The sequence below is a fragment of the Rhea pennata genome, chromosome 16, assembly GCF_028389875.1.
Source record: "Rhea pennata isolate bPtePen1 chromosome 16, bPtePen1.pri, whole genome shotgun sequence".
Taxonomy (NCBI): domain Eukaryota; kingdom Metazoa; phylum Chordata; class Aves; order Rheiformes; family Rheidae; genus Rhea; species Rhea pennata.
Genome location: NC_084678.1, coordinates 4,906,124 through 4,922,387, shown reverse-complemented (window position 1 = coordinate 4,922,387; position 16,264 = coordinate 4,906,124). Strand labels below are relative to the sequence as shown.

Below are 16,264 nucleotides of genomic sequence, written 5' to 3'. Positions count from 1 at the left end.
TTAAAACCATACCAGACATAAGTCAGAGCTGCTTGTTAATGGCCCCAAAACATTATTAACAACACAGGGTAAATAAGGTATAAAGGCATTAACAACGTGGTATCAATAAGGTATAAAGGTAGTTGCTTTGCACCCCTCATGCCTAGATACGGACTGAAGACCTGCCTGTGAAGTCTGAAGGATTATTGCGTGTTTTATGCTTTATAGGATAGGTTTGGATCAAGCACTCTCTCTCTCCCTCTCTCTCTCTATATATACATGTATACACACACACACACACACTTATATATATGAACGTATCTTCTGTTTTGCAAGCTCCAAGCTGCCTTGCAAACTCTCCATCAGGCCAGCTCAGGCAAGCTAACGCCATCTAAAGCAAACCACTGCAAGGAAGCCTGTGCCTAGCCCAGTGCCATGGTACAGGCAGAGGCGCTGCACAGATAATCTCTCTCGCCCCTTCCAGGTGTTTTCTGCTCCTTTTGGAACAGCTCCAACAACAGTATAAACAAACAGCTACATGTGTATGTGTGCGTATGTACAAACACCTCCCACCCTCATCATGTTTCACTCACTATTACTTGTTAGGGTGACTAATGATCAAGGCTTAAGGGAAGACAAGTATTTAAAGAAATCCAGAAACACAACTATCCCCATATAGTTCTGAGAAAATCTAGTAATCACGGCAGTGTTTGTGCAAAGCAAACAGAAATGTGGCAAGAGCCAGAGAATGCAAGGAGCTGCCAGAAAATCCACTGAATTGGGAAACAGTATTTACTGACCAATACAGGGATTTGGGTACATAGAAGTCCATTTTTTCTAATTCCATGGTTCGGTCTAAGGGAAGATGTTATCTGTATTCCCAGTATTGCCTTCTTTACATTCTCCAGCCATCTGAACACTACCATGGCTCCTATTTACCCGCATTATATATGCATCATTACTTTAAATTTCTTAAATTCTCTCAATTTCATTTTCTTGGAAATGAAAAAAGGAAAAAAGAAGACAGGGGGAAAAAAATAAAAAAGAACCAGAGGGCATTTCAAAGCTCTACACTCCATTATCTCAACCATCTCCTTAAGCCTGACCTGGCTTGCAACAGATTAGACGTAATAGCTGCTGTTCCCCAGTGGAATAGGCCCAGTCTCTATCTCTCCAGTTCAATGTTATTTTGCGCTGGCAGATTAAAGATAATGAGTGCAGACAGATACGGCTTTCACAGCAACAGGAGCTAATGTTAGTGACTTTGGAGGTGTTTTTTCCCTCCTGAACCACCTGCCATCTGTTTGATCTACAAAAAGAAAGAAAGAAAGAAAACCCCTTTTGTGTTAATGTCGCTTAGCATTAAACAGGCACCGTTGACTGAGGTCTTGTTGTCATCCTCAGTGATCACTGGTTTGTTTCAAGACCAAAGAAAGTTTCAAGGGCAAGAAGAGCTAAAGTGGTTCTTTGGCAAGCTGCAAGATCAGGAGAGAGCAGGGCTATACAAGCGGTTCAGCCAGGCCCTTTGCAAAAGTGGTGGCTTGGAAAACGACCTAAGTACACTAGGATATATTCTCAGTCAGGATGAAGGTAGCTATCTCCACTGGCTTCCATTAAAGCAGGCCAATCTGCATGCAGGAGCAATGTGAGTTTGTACAATCTGAGTTTGCATTCTGAAGTTTTCTCTTACAGAACCACAGCCACTACATTGCAGAGGAGAAGCCCCCACACAAGAATCTGTTGTCTTTTTTAGAAGAGAATACTTGAAAAGTACTTTTTTTTTTTTTTTTTTTTTTTTTTTTTTTTTTTAACTAAAAGGCTTAGAAGGCTAAGACAAGACTTGAATACAGGGGAACCAGCTCTGTTTCTAACCCCAGGAGAACCTTCATTCCTGGATAGGGCCAATGTGGTCAGATAACACTCTACTCACAGTTATATCATCAATGTACAATGGGAAAGATGAGCTCTCTTGAAAGAGACAGTACATGTTTTGAGCACATGAGTACAGATTTTGAGCTGTAAGAATATCAGCCAGATTCTTCTTCCTGTTCTGGGCACCACGTGCTTTTCTGGAACTGCAAAGTTCACTCTTCTGACAGCCGGGAGAGGTCTCGCGTGGGTAAATAGCCTTTTCCCTAAAACATCTCCTGCCCAAGAACACAAGTGTATTTAGGCTGGAGAAGGGGGAGAAAGAACGTCCTAAGGGCAAGGCACAGCACCTTCTCCGTGTCCAGTCTCATCTGCTCCGTCATGCTCATAAATAGCTCTTACTTCCACCATGGTGGGAATGAGACCGATGAGGAGGCTGTACATCAGGAAGCTGTATCCGACAATCCTGTGCTTTGCCAGCTCCCTTCAATGCTAAGCCTGTTTTGATGCAAGAGAAAACATGAGGTATAGAGTATGCCTTTTGGGAAGAAAAAATCCAACCTGCATCAACATCAGCTCCTGGAGTTCCTATGGAGTCTGCCAAGGCAGCACCGAGGGAAGGCAGAATTGCCTTCCTGTCTTTCCATTTTGCTGTTCGACCTTTCCAGTAGAAATACTTCATCTGACTCTCTCCTTCCACTTTCACACCACGTCTACTTTTAATTAAACCCGTCCTATTTCCCCTTCCTTATGCACAGTAAGCACATCTCTCACCATCTCCTCGCTCTGCTTTTCGCTTTGGAAAAGCGCTGCGCAAGGAGAACTGAAATTATAGAGAGGCTAAATAGTAGCATGGCTGCAGAGGTTTCCTCCTCGGAATTGTCTGGCTCCGTTTATGATAATCCCTTCGTTCCATCTGCAGCCCACGCGCTGCTGCAGCGGCCCCCTCTTTGAGCTCCAAGAAATTATGCATTCATTATGGAGGAAATTAACACCTCAAAGCAAACTATAATTAGGAATTCTTCAATTCAGTTTATGCTTTTTCAATTAGGCCCTCTATAATTTTAATCACGGGAGCATTAACATGTTTCCGGAATTTATATACCTGTAGTATAATTAAATCCTGAAATGCCTTAGTCTGCAACAGCAAAGCGCAGCTTACTCATCTTCCCTTTTATTGCATTTCTGTGTTATTATATACCCATTGAGGGGCACCTGCTAGTGTAAACACCGCTTGCCACGTGCAACAGAAAAGAGCCACTTGCCCTCCGAACTCATCAGTCTCGCTCCTGGTAGAGGCTGCTGGCTGACGAAAGCTTGTGCACTGCTTCCCAGCTGGGGACGTTTGCCGGGAACTAGTGCCCACACTCATCCCCATCTCATTTTAAGTACCTAAAGGAGATGCTTCAAGGCGTAAAACTTCCTCTGTGGTCCACGTCCTTTAAGAGAGGCAAGCTCCTCCTTGTGAGCAGCTCAGACCATGCGTAGCTGTGGTTGGGCCCAGCTCATCCCATCTAAGGGTCTGATCCAAAGCTATTACAGGCAAAAGGATGCTTGACAGTAAGTCTCAAGAAATTCAGAGTTTCTAATTCTTAGTATGTCCTACCCAGTTTACTATTATCCTTTTATTCCAGGATAACAAGGGGCATACTGACTTTGGAAGCTGTGAAGCAAATAAAGAAGTTCTCAAATTGGCAACCATGGCTATTATCTCCCATTCCCTGCTTGTCTTACCAGCTGACAGCTTGATGTGAGAAAACGGCCATCAATTTGTGATTCTCAGCTTAAAGTTCAGACTTCATTAACCTTTTGATTGCTGGAATTTAATCTGACAGTTCACATGGACAATATAAAAGATTTATGCAAAAAACCTCACTCCCCCGCTCTCAATATCCTCAAGCCTTCATAAAACACACTAAAAATGCTAGCAAAAGCGCCACTGTGAGCTAATAAAATGCTGCTTGAGACAAAAGAATCGTCTCCACGTTATTTGATTGTTAAATATTATAATTAAAACACATGCAAATTTTATGGCTTTCCTCCCCCATTTCTAGCTACCGCCAAAGCTCTCTGCGGAATAGTTAGTGAGACCCAGCAGGTCGCCCAAACGCAGACAGCGGCTCCGTTTCCGACAGCTAGGAAGTGGGCAATGGCAGTTCTGTGGCATTTTTAGGGACGGTATGCTCAGCCAAACGGTATGCTGATGCTGGCACATTTGCTGCACCAGATCAGGTGGACCTCAAGTAGCATGTGTCCTGACTTTCGAGGGCCAACACCTAAAAAAAAAAAAAAACAACAAAACCTTGAAACATCCATTCAATAATTAAAACTCATAATTCCTTCCGGATACTCACAGCTGTCATCTTGTACCCTGACATGTCCCCGTCCCTCCACGATGCCTCTTCTGCGACACAGCCGGCAAAGCACGACTCCAAGCGTCACTGCCCACACAAGTCATCGCGGGTGATCTAAACCCACCCTGCAACGACGCTCGCTGCAGCGGACACGCGTGCTCGGCTCAGCTCACCGGGGCTTGGACACGCTGACGAGGTGGCTCAGCGAAGCCTCCAGAGGGTTCCTGGGCAACCCTAGTCGGTTCTATTTTTGGTGTGATAAGCACTTTTCACCCAAGATCTTTTTCTCTCTTAAATTCACACATTGTTAAAGAAAAAGCAACCCTGCTTTATCTTTAAGCGGAAAGTAGCTCCCGCTCATTTGCCTTCGATTTCTTGTCTAAATTAAAGGCAGAATGCCTTGCAGGAGAAACCCAGTTTGAATAAATTCAGAACAATATCCCTAAGGTATATTATGGAAGATGTTAATTAATACAGATAATTAGATATACACTACCAGGAGTCTAGATTGATAATCTTATTCCTCATTAGATACCACAAAATTAATAGATCTAATATGATGGCTGTTTCCCTCGAATCAATGAACCAAGTCACATAATGCACATATTTGCTTATGAGTTTAGGAAAAGGTAGCCAGGATTTTTTTATCTCTAGATATTTATAACATGCCTATCAATGCAACTGAACTTTCCAAATTACCAAGGGCGCGATCATTTTTTATGCTCCCCACAGCTTTCAACACGGGAACCTTTTTTATTGTTTCACTGATCTTTGACTCCAGTCTTTATTTTCAAGCACAAGGTACACTGCGTGGGAGGTTTGAGAAGAAGAAATTGCTACCCTTTCCCAACATTAATGAATTAATTAGCAGCATAAAGACCTGAGATAAATTCCTGCAACGGCAATAAAATTCCACTAAGACGTTCCAAGGCCACGGGCTGCATGGTATTGCTCACTGTGTAGCTACTAGGTAGTATACAACAAAGCCACCACCTGTAAAACCAACAAAAACTCGAGCAAAACAGGACGACAGCTTCTTGTCTGCTCATCCCGTTCCTCCTCCACCACAGCATCAGGTCCATCAGGGTGACAAACCACCACTGCATAAGAACAGAGAGAAGCACCGTGCACTACAAACAAGATCAAAATAAAGATGTCAGTGAGAGGGATATGAGAAAGGTGAGCACAGGAGGAACAGACAGTGGCTGAAACTGCAAGAGGCAGAAGAATTATCTGGAGATTAAAGTTCTAGCTGACAACTCTAGAGATTCAAAATTTTCACTCTGTTGAAGCCTGAGAGCAGGTTTCATCTACTCAAACACTCAGTTCTCTAATATGAAATGAAAGCAATACCTCTCAACGCAGAAACAACCAGGACTACATCCCAGGAGGTCTTCAATTGCTATTATATGTAGGAACATAAGTACACAGATACATTGTACGGGATTGTTTACTTAAGGAATAGCTAAAGTTTTGAGCATAAAAGTAGAAAAAAATGATATCCTTCTTCCTAGCTGATCTGTCAAACACCACCACAACTTTATTTTCTCTTGATTTGTTTAGCATCATAGCAACCAAGAATATTTCCATTATTTGGTGCTTCGGAGCAAAAAACAAAAGATAATATTCAAGAGTAACATGGGGCTTTGTCCCTATGAACTGATTTCTCCAACTGTCTAATCTTGATACAAAAATATTTGCTTTATTTTTGCTTAGCGCTTCCAAATATTAACATTTGGAAAATTCAAAATATTTAAAATCACCGCCTCCTGTTTAGATTTCTTAAATAAAATGCAGTATTTTAACACATACATTAATAAAATAACACATTCTTCTTCACCAACAAAATGATCGTATGTATCCAGCCTCTACACATACACAAAATAAACGACTTGTCTGAATATGTTTCTCCAGGATCACTTAGATGTGTTCCTTTCATGGCATATATGGGCACATGAAGCCACATGGGAACTTTGTATACCTATGTTCTAAAAATACCTTTTGTTTTTTTAACACGGTATGGAGGTCAGGTAGCTGAACATCCATCACTCTATACTTCCATGCTGGTCAAGTCAAACAAGAACATCACAGGTTTTTTACATATCAGAGAACTGTGAGAATACAGAAGTCCTCCACAGTCTACACAGGTCAGGCTGAAATCCCAAGATGTAATTACAGACTCTTCCCAACCTCTTCTGCAGTGTCCAGAAAACAAACAGCTCCAATATCCAGAGCTACATACACACAAGTCAATCAAATCTAAATGAATATTTATTTAAATGCTGAAATTCTCAAACTAATGCATGCACCGGAGATTTGATTTCATGTTTTCCTCTCCCTTCTAGTGGTCTAGATAGATTGATGCCATCAACCACACATTAATAAACCAGCTGGACTTTCAAATATCAAACACACAGCAAACTGCTTAGTGGACATGTCATGTAGATAAAAACCCCTCAGAGCAGTATTTTCAAGCAGCAAATGGGATATAAATTTTGAAACAGAGGTCTAAAGATGTCTTATTTGAATAATCTATGAATTACTGACACAGCCCTCCTGACAATAACAGATTCAAAGGCAGAACTGTCCTCAAAAATCACACTGGAATTTTTTTTTCAGGGAAGAGTTGAAGAAAAAAGATTGGAAAATCTTGCATTCTTCTTTCCTCTTCTGAATCCATTATAGATGAAGGGCTGTCTTCAGCAAGTCAATCATAACACCATTCAGGGGCTTTAGATTGATATAAGAAGAGCTGAAAGTTATTTTTAAAGGGCAATGTGAAGTCAAGCCCTAGAGGTTGAACCACAAAAAATAAAGGCCACAAGGGAGAACATTTACGCTTCTTGATGCTTCATCTTTCTTTTGGCAATGGGACAAAATAGACAGCAGAATATCTAAATTTATATTATTCCTATTAATTCATATTAAAGTTTCTTCTTCTTTGCTATCTACAGATTGTTAAAAATGTCAAGTTCCTGACCATTAGTTTCACAAGCAAATTCATTCAAGTTACTTATGATGAGCACCAGGAAACATCAGAAACGTCTTAATGTTGAAAGCGACTGCGGATTTGGTACACCCACATCTCAGATGAATGGAAATGCGAAGAATCCTATTGAAATATTGTACACTACTACTCCAAAAACGATCGTGCAGACGACACATCATCTGCATCCTCCTTAAACTACAGCAGGACAAAATAACACAAGACAAAGTCATGCAACCGTCTCGCGTACGGCTGTGAGTTCACAGTGCCACCTCCCCACGTCCTCCAGCTCACCACCACTAGCAGATGAGGGGAAATATTAAGAGCAGTTACTGTGCAGACGGTGCTTTTCTTTCCCACAGTTTGGAAGTATAATAAAAGCCCATTGACACCGCAGAGAAGGAACCGGCTGCCTGGGGACTTGCAATGCTGCTCAGACGAGCGGCCTATTCCTGCAAAAGCTCTCCACATTCGACCTTTCCCAGGAAGGCGTAGGAAAATCTATTTCAGATTATTTTTAAGCACCTTTTCAGAGGCAGCTCAGGCAAGCTGGGATCTGAAAGGTCCACGTGCAAAAGGGAGCAGACCTAGGAAAGCTGCCCGGGAGCGCAGGTGAACGGACATCCTACGAGCAGCCACCATGCATGACCTCCACCAGCTACTGAAAAACGGCCTTGCTCCTGAGCGCGGGGATTTCTCACCAGCATTTTGTCTCAAATTTGCTTCTGTATTTTCACTAAACACCTTGCATTACTGAACAGAGAACTGTGTCAGGCTAAGAGGGGCTGCAAGTCCTTTCCGTAGGCATCAGAATTCGAAGTAATTTTGAAAATCAATTTGATGGTATTTGGTTGGGATGAATGCAAACTACTATGCTTGTGAAGGAGAAATAAAACCCACACAGATGCAAGGCAGAACAGCTAACCAGGCAGCAACATAGAGGACATACTGGCTCTCAGCTTGAATACGTAAAAGCCAACGGGGAAAACCCCACCTCGTAGTGCGTTAAGAGTGTCACAAGCAGTTCAAGGTATGTGGTTACCCTAACCTGCCGGGTGCTCTCAGGGCCTCCGATGGTGCACCACCTGCGTTTGGATACCGTATTTCAAGAGGATTTAGACAAATTGGACAGTGTGCAGAGGAGACTGAAAAAACATGAAAGAGGTTGGGAAAATCTGACCTAAAGTTGAAAGAATTGAATTTGCTGAATTTAGACCGAGAACAGACTGAAGGGAGAGGTGTGCTCGGCTATACGGTAACAGCATTCATGCATTGCCAGGCCGTCGTGGTTAATACAAAGCTAATAATCTGCCCAAGACAACCCCTACCCCCAGCTTCCATGCTGGTTTTGATATGCTCCTCTGTAAGTCAATGAAATGGGCTCTTCACAGCAGTAACCTGATCACTTGGATGCAGAATTAAATATTGCCATCTCCGCAAATGTGTATATAATAGTCTACAATGAAATTAAAGAAACCAGACTGAAAATTTATAAAAATGCTTACAGGTTTTCTTTTATAATTGACTTATTTGCTGGAGAAGACATTACTCCCTGAATGTGGTTAAAGTGTAGTAAATTGACTTTGAGAAAAATTGCAAGACTTTTCAATAAAAAGACAAAATAGCTACACTCTTCAGACAGCAGGTGGTGAAACAAGATACAGAAATGTTCCCCTATATAAAGAAATGAAACAAAACTGAATTGTGTGATTTTACTGCTCTTTTCCAGCAGAGTAACATCCCTACAGGACTTAGAAAATAGGCTCCTAAATTTGCTTATATGGAGTACCAGAGATTAAAGTAAAACTTTAAAGCAGAACAAACTAGAAACTGGATGGTGCTAAGTCTTAAAGAACAGATTTTCTGCTTGAAAATATCAAAGCAATTTGAGTGAAAGCTGTGATTTAGGCTGGACCACTAATTGACAAAGCATATTGCGTTAAACCAAGTAGATTTACATGTGACCAGTCTCCTCCTGAATACTTAGTGGGTCATCTTTCAAAAGCACTTAAGTGTCAATGGGATGTACAGACTCAAATCACTTTCGAAAGGAGGAGCTAAGTGTTTTTAAAATATTGCCCACAGAGAACATTTCAATAATTTCTTCTGAAAACTCAAGCTAAAAGTCTGAAGACTAATGGGAAGCTAATGATGGCTGGATACTTCGGCAAAGCTGCCCAGATCTTCCTAGGTAAACGCCAACAGTTCTTACCACAAGCAACACTAATTGCTACGCTCAGTCTAGGCGACTGGCAGAACGAACGATTAACTGGAATTTCTGCTGGGGACAGATAAGGGCAGCTGTCAGTGCTGGCTCTCTCGGGGAGTTTATTCTTCTGTGCCAGTATTTTTCACTGTGTGCAAATTCACCTAGGCAAAAGACGGCAATGAAGTACAGGTCCTTGCAAGTTGCGTTTCCACAGTCAAGGAGTGATCTGTCATAGAGTGGTCCAGTCCACTACTGGAAATCTCACCAGTAAGAATGGGCCCAGCTCAAAGAGAGCTGAAGTATTTTCTACGCAGGCATCATTTTACTCCAAGGGTAGGTATGCAGTTTCCTGCCCTTAAATCCTCTCCTCTGGAGACTGCCCAGAGCAGCTGACAAAGCCTCGCTCCCAGGCGGACTGCAGAGTTCGGTCAAACCCAGAGCTCCTTTCCTCTGCCTTCGCTCCCGCTTCATCCCGCAGGTAGTGCAGGAGCAACAACTAGACCATAACACACAGTGTGAGGAGTCCCACTGGATCCATAACCTGAACAAACACATTACTAAATTGTCAAGGTCACAGCATCACAGAATGGTTGAAGTCGAAAGGGACCTCTGGAGACCATCTAGTCCAACCCCTTAGCTCAAGCCAGATCACCTACAGCACGTTGCCCAGGACACTGTCCTTTTGAACATCTCCACAGATGGAGACTCCACAACCTCTCTGGTCAACTTGTTCCAGTGCTCTGTTATGCAAGATAATTTGGGTGTTCCTGCTTCAGTTACAAAGAAATCTGTTAGGGAAGAGAGGGCAGAGACCTGAAGCCTCCTTCACTTTTGCATGACAATACTGAACTTACAACACTGGCGTGCACACACTGCCCCATATTCAAGTGTCGGCATTACACAGGCATCGGAAATGACACCGAAAGAGTAATAACCCCGTGCAATGCTATCAGCCACCCTTCCCAGAGGTTCACAGCAGGAAGCAAGCAGATTGAGGCGTTTATAAAAGGAGCCTGTGAAAGGCAGAATCGACAGGAGAGTTGGCCTTTTAGCCTGCATATGCTTTCAGTAGTTGCATTATCACCTGAGAATGATAAAGGCCTGAGTGAAACCTTGGGGGGGGGGGGGGGAGAGAGAGAGAGAAAACTGAGAAAAAAAAGACCAAAATCCTACCTGACAGGTGCTCCTCTGGACTGAGCAGGCTTCAGCAGGACGGTGATGGTAGTGTCGGTCTCATTTAAGGGGGAGTCTGTGTCGTATTCGGGCATTGACGGTGCTAAACAGAAAAGAAAAAAAAAACAGTGCATTAAGTATGTACCACTTACTGCTTTTGGTAGTGATGACAACATAATATTAACATTTCTTGGGGACCATTTAACATTGCTTACATGAAACGTCAAAATACTTTGCAAGTGTTATGATCAAAACTGTCAACACCATTAAAAAATTTGTATGCTCGTTGCCTTAAAATCAAATAGGGACTGGACACCCAAATCTTCCAGATGGCTTCGAAAACACCGTCATGAATTTTTTAAGACTTAGTAATTCTTTGAGATGGGATCACTTCTTTAATTTTATGAGAAATAAGACTGCACCGATATTAAAGGATACCATTTAGGACCTGCAAATCAGTGGCAGAACTAAGAAGAGAAGGCAGGAAGCCTAGCTCCTGTTTCTGGTCTTGTCCCTAGATTAGACATCCCACATCTTAGGTGTAGTTTTTTAAGAGACAGGTGTCTCTTTCGTGTGTGTGTCTGTCCTTGATTAGCTGGATGGCGTGTTATGAAGCAGGAAAGCATCAAAAGAGAGGAGCACAAATCAGCCAGGTTATTTCAGCACTCAAATCTGTAGTATTTTACCCCGGTGCTTTACTGATTTTGAACGCTAAAAGTATTAAGCAGCTGCAAGGCTTCCAACAGCTGCATTTGAGCAGCAACCACCCATGGTGTCCATCATTTCACTGAGGATCTTCCCCAAAGCTATATGGAAAATTGCAAAATATTCACATTTAGCCTAACAAGTCTAACTTCTGAGACTATTTCTGATTTGTTATTTTATGTTAAGGTCATTTCATAAAAGAAGGATATGTTTCCTTACACATTAACATTTTGCTTAATATATTACTTCTTCCTTCCCCAACAGGAGACATCTCTTTGGGTCATATCTTTTCTGTGGATAAAATGATGAGATCACAAGCGACCGTGGCATCAGATTTATCCCAAAGATGTAAGTTTTGTTAAAATATCTTTAAGGATAAAGCAGATAGAAGAATTTAAATGAAGAGTGCAGTCCCCCTTAGTTCAACTGCAACTCGCAAGGGCAAACTGCACTGCAGGGGGTTCCACGCTTAATCCTCTTGCAGCCATTTCCACTGTAATCCTGCTAAACAATCAGGAATTTTATCTAAAAGTCCCCAAACTGTCAAGAATGGTGGTTGCTATTATCAGCTCAGCTACCAACTTCCCCATCAATAAGCCAGCAGCGAGTTGAGAACGAATGCTAATGCCTTTAACAAGGATTTCCATGACAAGGTGCTCTGCATCCAGGGAAAGCAGTACCAGTCGTTTCAAGAAGATGCACGTCACCAGCTGTCTTCTACACTAGGAATCACAGTACTTTCTCACCAATGGTCTTCTCTACCAGATACCACAGCACTTTCTAGAGATGCCAAAATAAAAATTGTTCAGCACCTGCTCCAGCCAGAGGAGATGTTTCTGCAGCTCAACACAGTGCTCCCGAAGGCTCCAGCTTGGCCACCAGAAACGGGCTGGAAACTCGCTTTCTCAACTCCGCAATTCTGCTTTAAAGCAGCTTCTATGAGCCTAGCTGGAGCACTGCAAAAATCACTTTTCTCCCTGCTTCCTGTGGGACTGCATCTCAGAGTAAGTTTAGCAGAAATTTTTAAATTACATGTATAGAACTGACCATGCAATGGGAAAATCTAATGTCAGAGTCTGTCCTAGTGCCCACGTGGAGGCTGCACCTGCCTACTGGGAACCAGATGCTTGGAAGACAGAACAGAAAAGATGACGAGAGCTCAATGTGCACACAGGTAATAATCATGCAGGCGCCTAACATGATTTGAGCACTCACTGAATAATAAAATGGAAAGAAACTGAATCAGAGGGAAAAAGCACTATCTCTACCGTGCTATTTTGTCATTCTGTTCTGGACACAAGTGAACAGAGCGGATGCCATGACATCCTCTAAGTGCAGGGGTGCATAAACCACAGCAGTCCATGGAGTCGTTCCTGATGGCAAATGGCTTTACTAGGTCAAGTGCTGGGGCATGAGCTTTTGCACTGAATGCCACAGGTTCAAACCCTGCTGACGGTTAGTAGTAGAGAATGAATATATTTTGCTTCCTAAAAATTTACACTGTCATGTACAGCTAACAACTTATTTTTTTAACCATTAGTTTATTATATATATATATTTATATAAAAAAATAGAATAAAACTAATTAGCTTTATTAACCAATTTGTTTTGAACAAGTGCAATGGAAAATATGCATTGCTGCACATTCTCTTCTATGCTGCCAGCCAAAATTTCAAGTACTACAAGTATCCCAAGGAATCAGCACATCAGGCTTCTAAAACGAACATTTGTTTTGGCTTTACTGAGAAAATAGATGAAGATACTTCAGAAAAAGGCAATTTTAAACTCTGTTAGAGAACCCATTTTAGTACTATCAATTAAATCCTAAAATTAAAATCTCCATATGTCTGTCCCATATTTTCTGCACTATCCTTTTTTTTTTTTTTTTTTTTTTTTTTTGTCTAGCTAGGACTAGTTCCCTCTTTTTTTTCCCATGGACACAGGAGCCTTCTCCCTGCAACAGTGTCTGACTTCAGTGTCTTTTATATACTTGTTTGCCTACCTCAAACCCTTTTGCTACCCTTACTCAGAAGAAAAGCCACAAAAACTGCTTTTATCTTTTTTTTTTTTAATCTCTTTCTAATATTAATTCAATTACTTCATTACTTCCATCTTGGGCACATTCTGAAGACAAAAGCCACATTTTTGAAGGTGCCTACCAGACTAAGCATATGATACCAATAATCTATTATAGGGACAAGTCATCTGCAGAACTAACGGGGGTTCTCATTAAAATGATCCTCAAGTCAACTCTAACCACTGCATTCGTAAACCAAATCAACACAGACACTGGATTGTGGCCCCTTTAAAAATTTGGTCTAGCAAGAACGCACAGGAGACACTAAGCTAAACACTTTTGTATTGTTCTATCTGTCTGTTAGCTGTGGTTCAGAAGAACAAAGTCCTCGAAGGTTCCTTCTTCTTCAGAGCAGTACCTGAAATCTTAGTTGCAATCCGTGTTGTGATGGGTGGCCCAAAGCCCTTGACTGTGCTCGCTTTGATGGTGAATGAATACGTAGTCCCTGGATATAATCCTACAAAGAGGTGATGTGTTTCATTCCTTAGCTTGAAGACTTTCCCTCTTTGGCTGGACAGGTCAGCACTGGGATCCAGAGACCCAACGGCCTTGTATGTAATCTGCAAATGAAGAACAAGGACAGTAAGGTGATAAGGGGCCTTCTGCACCTGCCCTTTCTCTGCTCCCCTACTGCACCATTGCTGCGGACTACAGATTGAAAATTAAAGGGCAGATAATATTTCAGTATCTCCAGTGAACAGATCTACATTTGGATACCAGCAAGCAAACACAACAATTTTCCCAAGCCTTTACTTAGTAAGAAACTAATTTCTCCTCTCTGCTAAAACTTCAGCACGTGCTGATTTACAACAAAAGGTGCAAAGAACTGCTTTTTGTTACAGATGTCAGACTTTCTGCAGCCAAACTAGAACGCACAGCACGAGCTGCAGAAACGGCACGAGAATTTCCCATGTAATTCCCCATAGCAAATGCAAACTTTTGGTGCAAGACCAGGACACTTTTTTCGTCAAGTGTTTTTTTCCTTCTAGCAAATGGTCTTCTCCTAAGTCCACTGAAAACAGCAGGAGCCTTTTCCTAACTTCAAAGTCTTTGGAATTCTTTTCCCGCCCTAACAACAGTACACTGGAATGAAATGTTGAAATGAAATGATATGATTAGATGAAATAAATTCCGTCAAGTCTTCAGGTACAAGATCTTCCTTCTTGCCTGAGCTTTTGAGACGGTTTCTGCTATAATTTCCTTCCCCCGGCTTCTTAGCCTGGCTTGGCAGGTGTACGTGTAACGCCGTGCCTGCTTTTCGCCCGAGAGGGAAAGTCTGCAGGGTTCCAGACCTGGAGAGCTGCTCGTGAACACACACGCGGCTGGTGCTAACGTGCCTTCGGAGCTGCCCGCGCTCAAAGCACACCTTTGAAATTCGGCTCGAGCCGCATTACGCTTACCGGCGGCAACCCCGGTGATATACAGACACTTGGAAGTAAAACTCATGACTTATTTACCAGCCAATTCCTTGCCTACGTTCCAAATTCAATTCAAAGGCAGCTCAATTTCAACTGAGCTGTCAATATAATATAGCGTGCTCCACTGCTCTCCTAACCTTTCCCGATATTATGGGGTCCTCGCTTATTTGTAATGAAACACCATGAATAAATCAATGTATGTTAATATAGCAAGGCTTCAATTTTTTATGAAGGACTCCACAAGAATGTGATTCCCTGCTTTGCTGAGAGAGCCTTTGAAAAAACTGAAGTCCCTTGTTTTACGAGGGGAGGAAAACTTTGCGTTTGGAGGAAAAATAAATGCGCAGTGTTTAAAAAGGGAGGGCTTAATAACAGGATGGAAGAGAGAAAGAGGCTGATCCCACTGACACCAAAGGGCCCGGGAAGGGGCTGGGAGTACCGAGCCCGTTACTTGGACGGTGCACAACAGCCCAGACAGCGCCGACAGCCACGACTGAACGACGTGACCGAGAAGGGCAGCGAATCACGTCCGGACTGACGGAGCAGCAAAAACTAAGGAAGCAGAACGCTTAAAGGAGTTAGATTTAACCAGCTTTCTGGTGATTTCTTTGAAACTCCCTTCATTTTTTGCCAGGCCTTAAAATCCGTTTTGTAATTTTTAGTGCTTCCAGAAACCTGAGGAAGCGTCAGAAGCAGCGTGGTCGTTAAAACAAGCAATTTGAAACGGGCAGGAGGAACCCTTACGCTCACTCCTGCCTTCCCCTTGGGCGCGGCGAGGGACACGGCACGCCGCGTGACGGGGACGGCACTGCGACAGCTCTTACCGCGCCACGGCACGTGGAGGCAGCGAGGCAACCTAGGCAAAAACGCCCCAGGAATTTGTACGAGGAGCGCCGACCTTGGAGACCCGACGCAGTCAACGCCACGGCAAATTCCAGACAGAAAAAATGTGTTTAATTTAGTGTTAAGTGGGAACGAACTCAGGAAATCCGTACGCGCTGTCTGCAAGCCAAATACTAGAGAAATCTCAGTTCTATAAAGTTCCAGGGGAGAATGAGCAAATTAGGAGTTTGGGAGGAAGACGAGCTCCTACTGCTACGTCAGGCCAGTCAGTAGCCCACGTGAAACCAGTGGCACCTACTTTCAAAGAGATTATGCAGAAGGCTACAGACGCAAGTGGAAAAGGCACTTGTCCTTGCTGCATGTATATAAAAGAATTCAGCTACCTTCACTGGTTCTAAATTTACCAAAAAATGAGTTATTTTTCTTCATTAAAAAAAAAAAAAACAAAACACGGCCTTAAGGCAAGCAGAACTGGACATGCTTTCAAGAAGACAAAACAAGGCAAGTTCCTGGGATTTACAAAATTAGGCTAGATTTTTTGCTGCTTGCTATAGCACAGAAGAGGAACACAAGGGACCTTAAAGCAACCCGGATTCAAAACTCACTAAAAGTAGGGAAGGAGCAAGTGACACTTGAGGACTATGTCTGAGA

General features: G+C 42.5%; 1 protein-coding gene across 1 annotated transcript in view; it reads right to left on the bottom strand.

Annotated features, from left to right (window-relative positions):
• PTPRT (protein tyrosine phosphatase receptor type T) overlaps window positions 1-16,264 on the bottom strand; it is a 329,075-nt gene that overhangs the window by 99,448 nt on the left and 213,363 nt on the right. Inside the window, 2 exon segments of the mRNA XM_062589625.1 lie at window positions 10,571-10,673; window positions 13,711-13,912. Coding sequence (XP_062445609.1) covers window positions 10,571-10,673; window positions 13,711-13,912 — 305 coding nt within the window.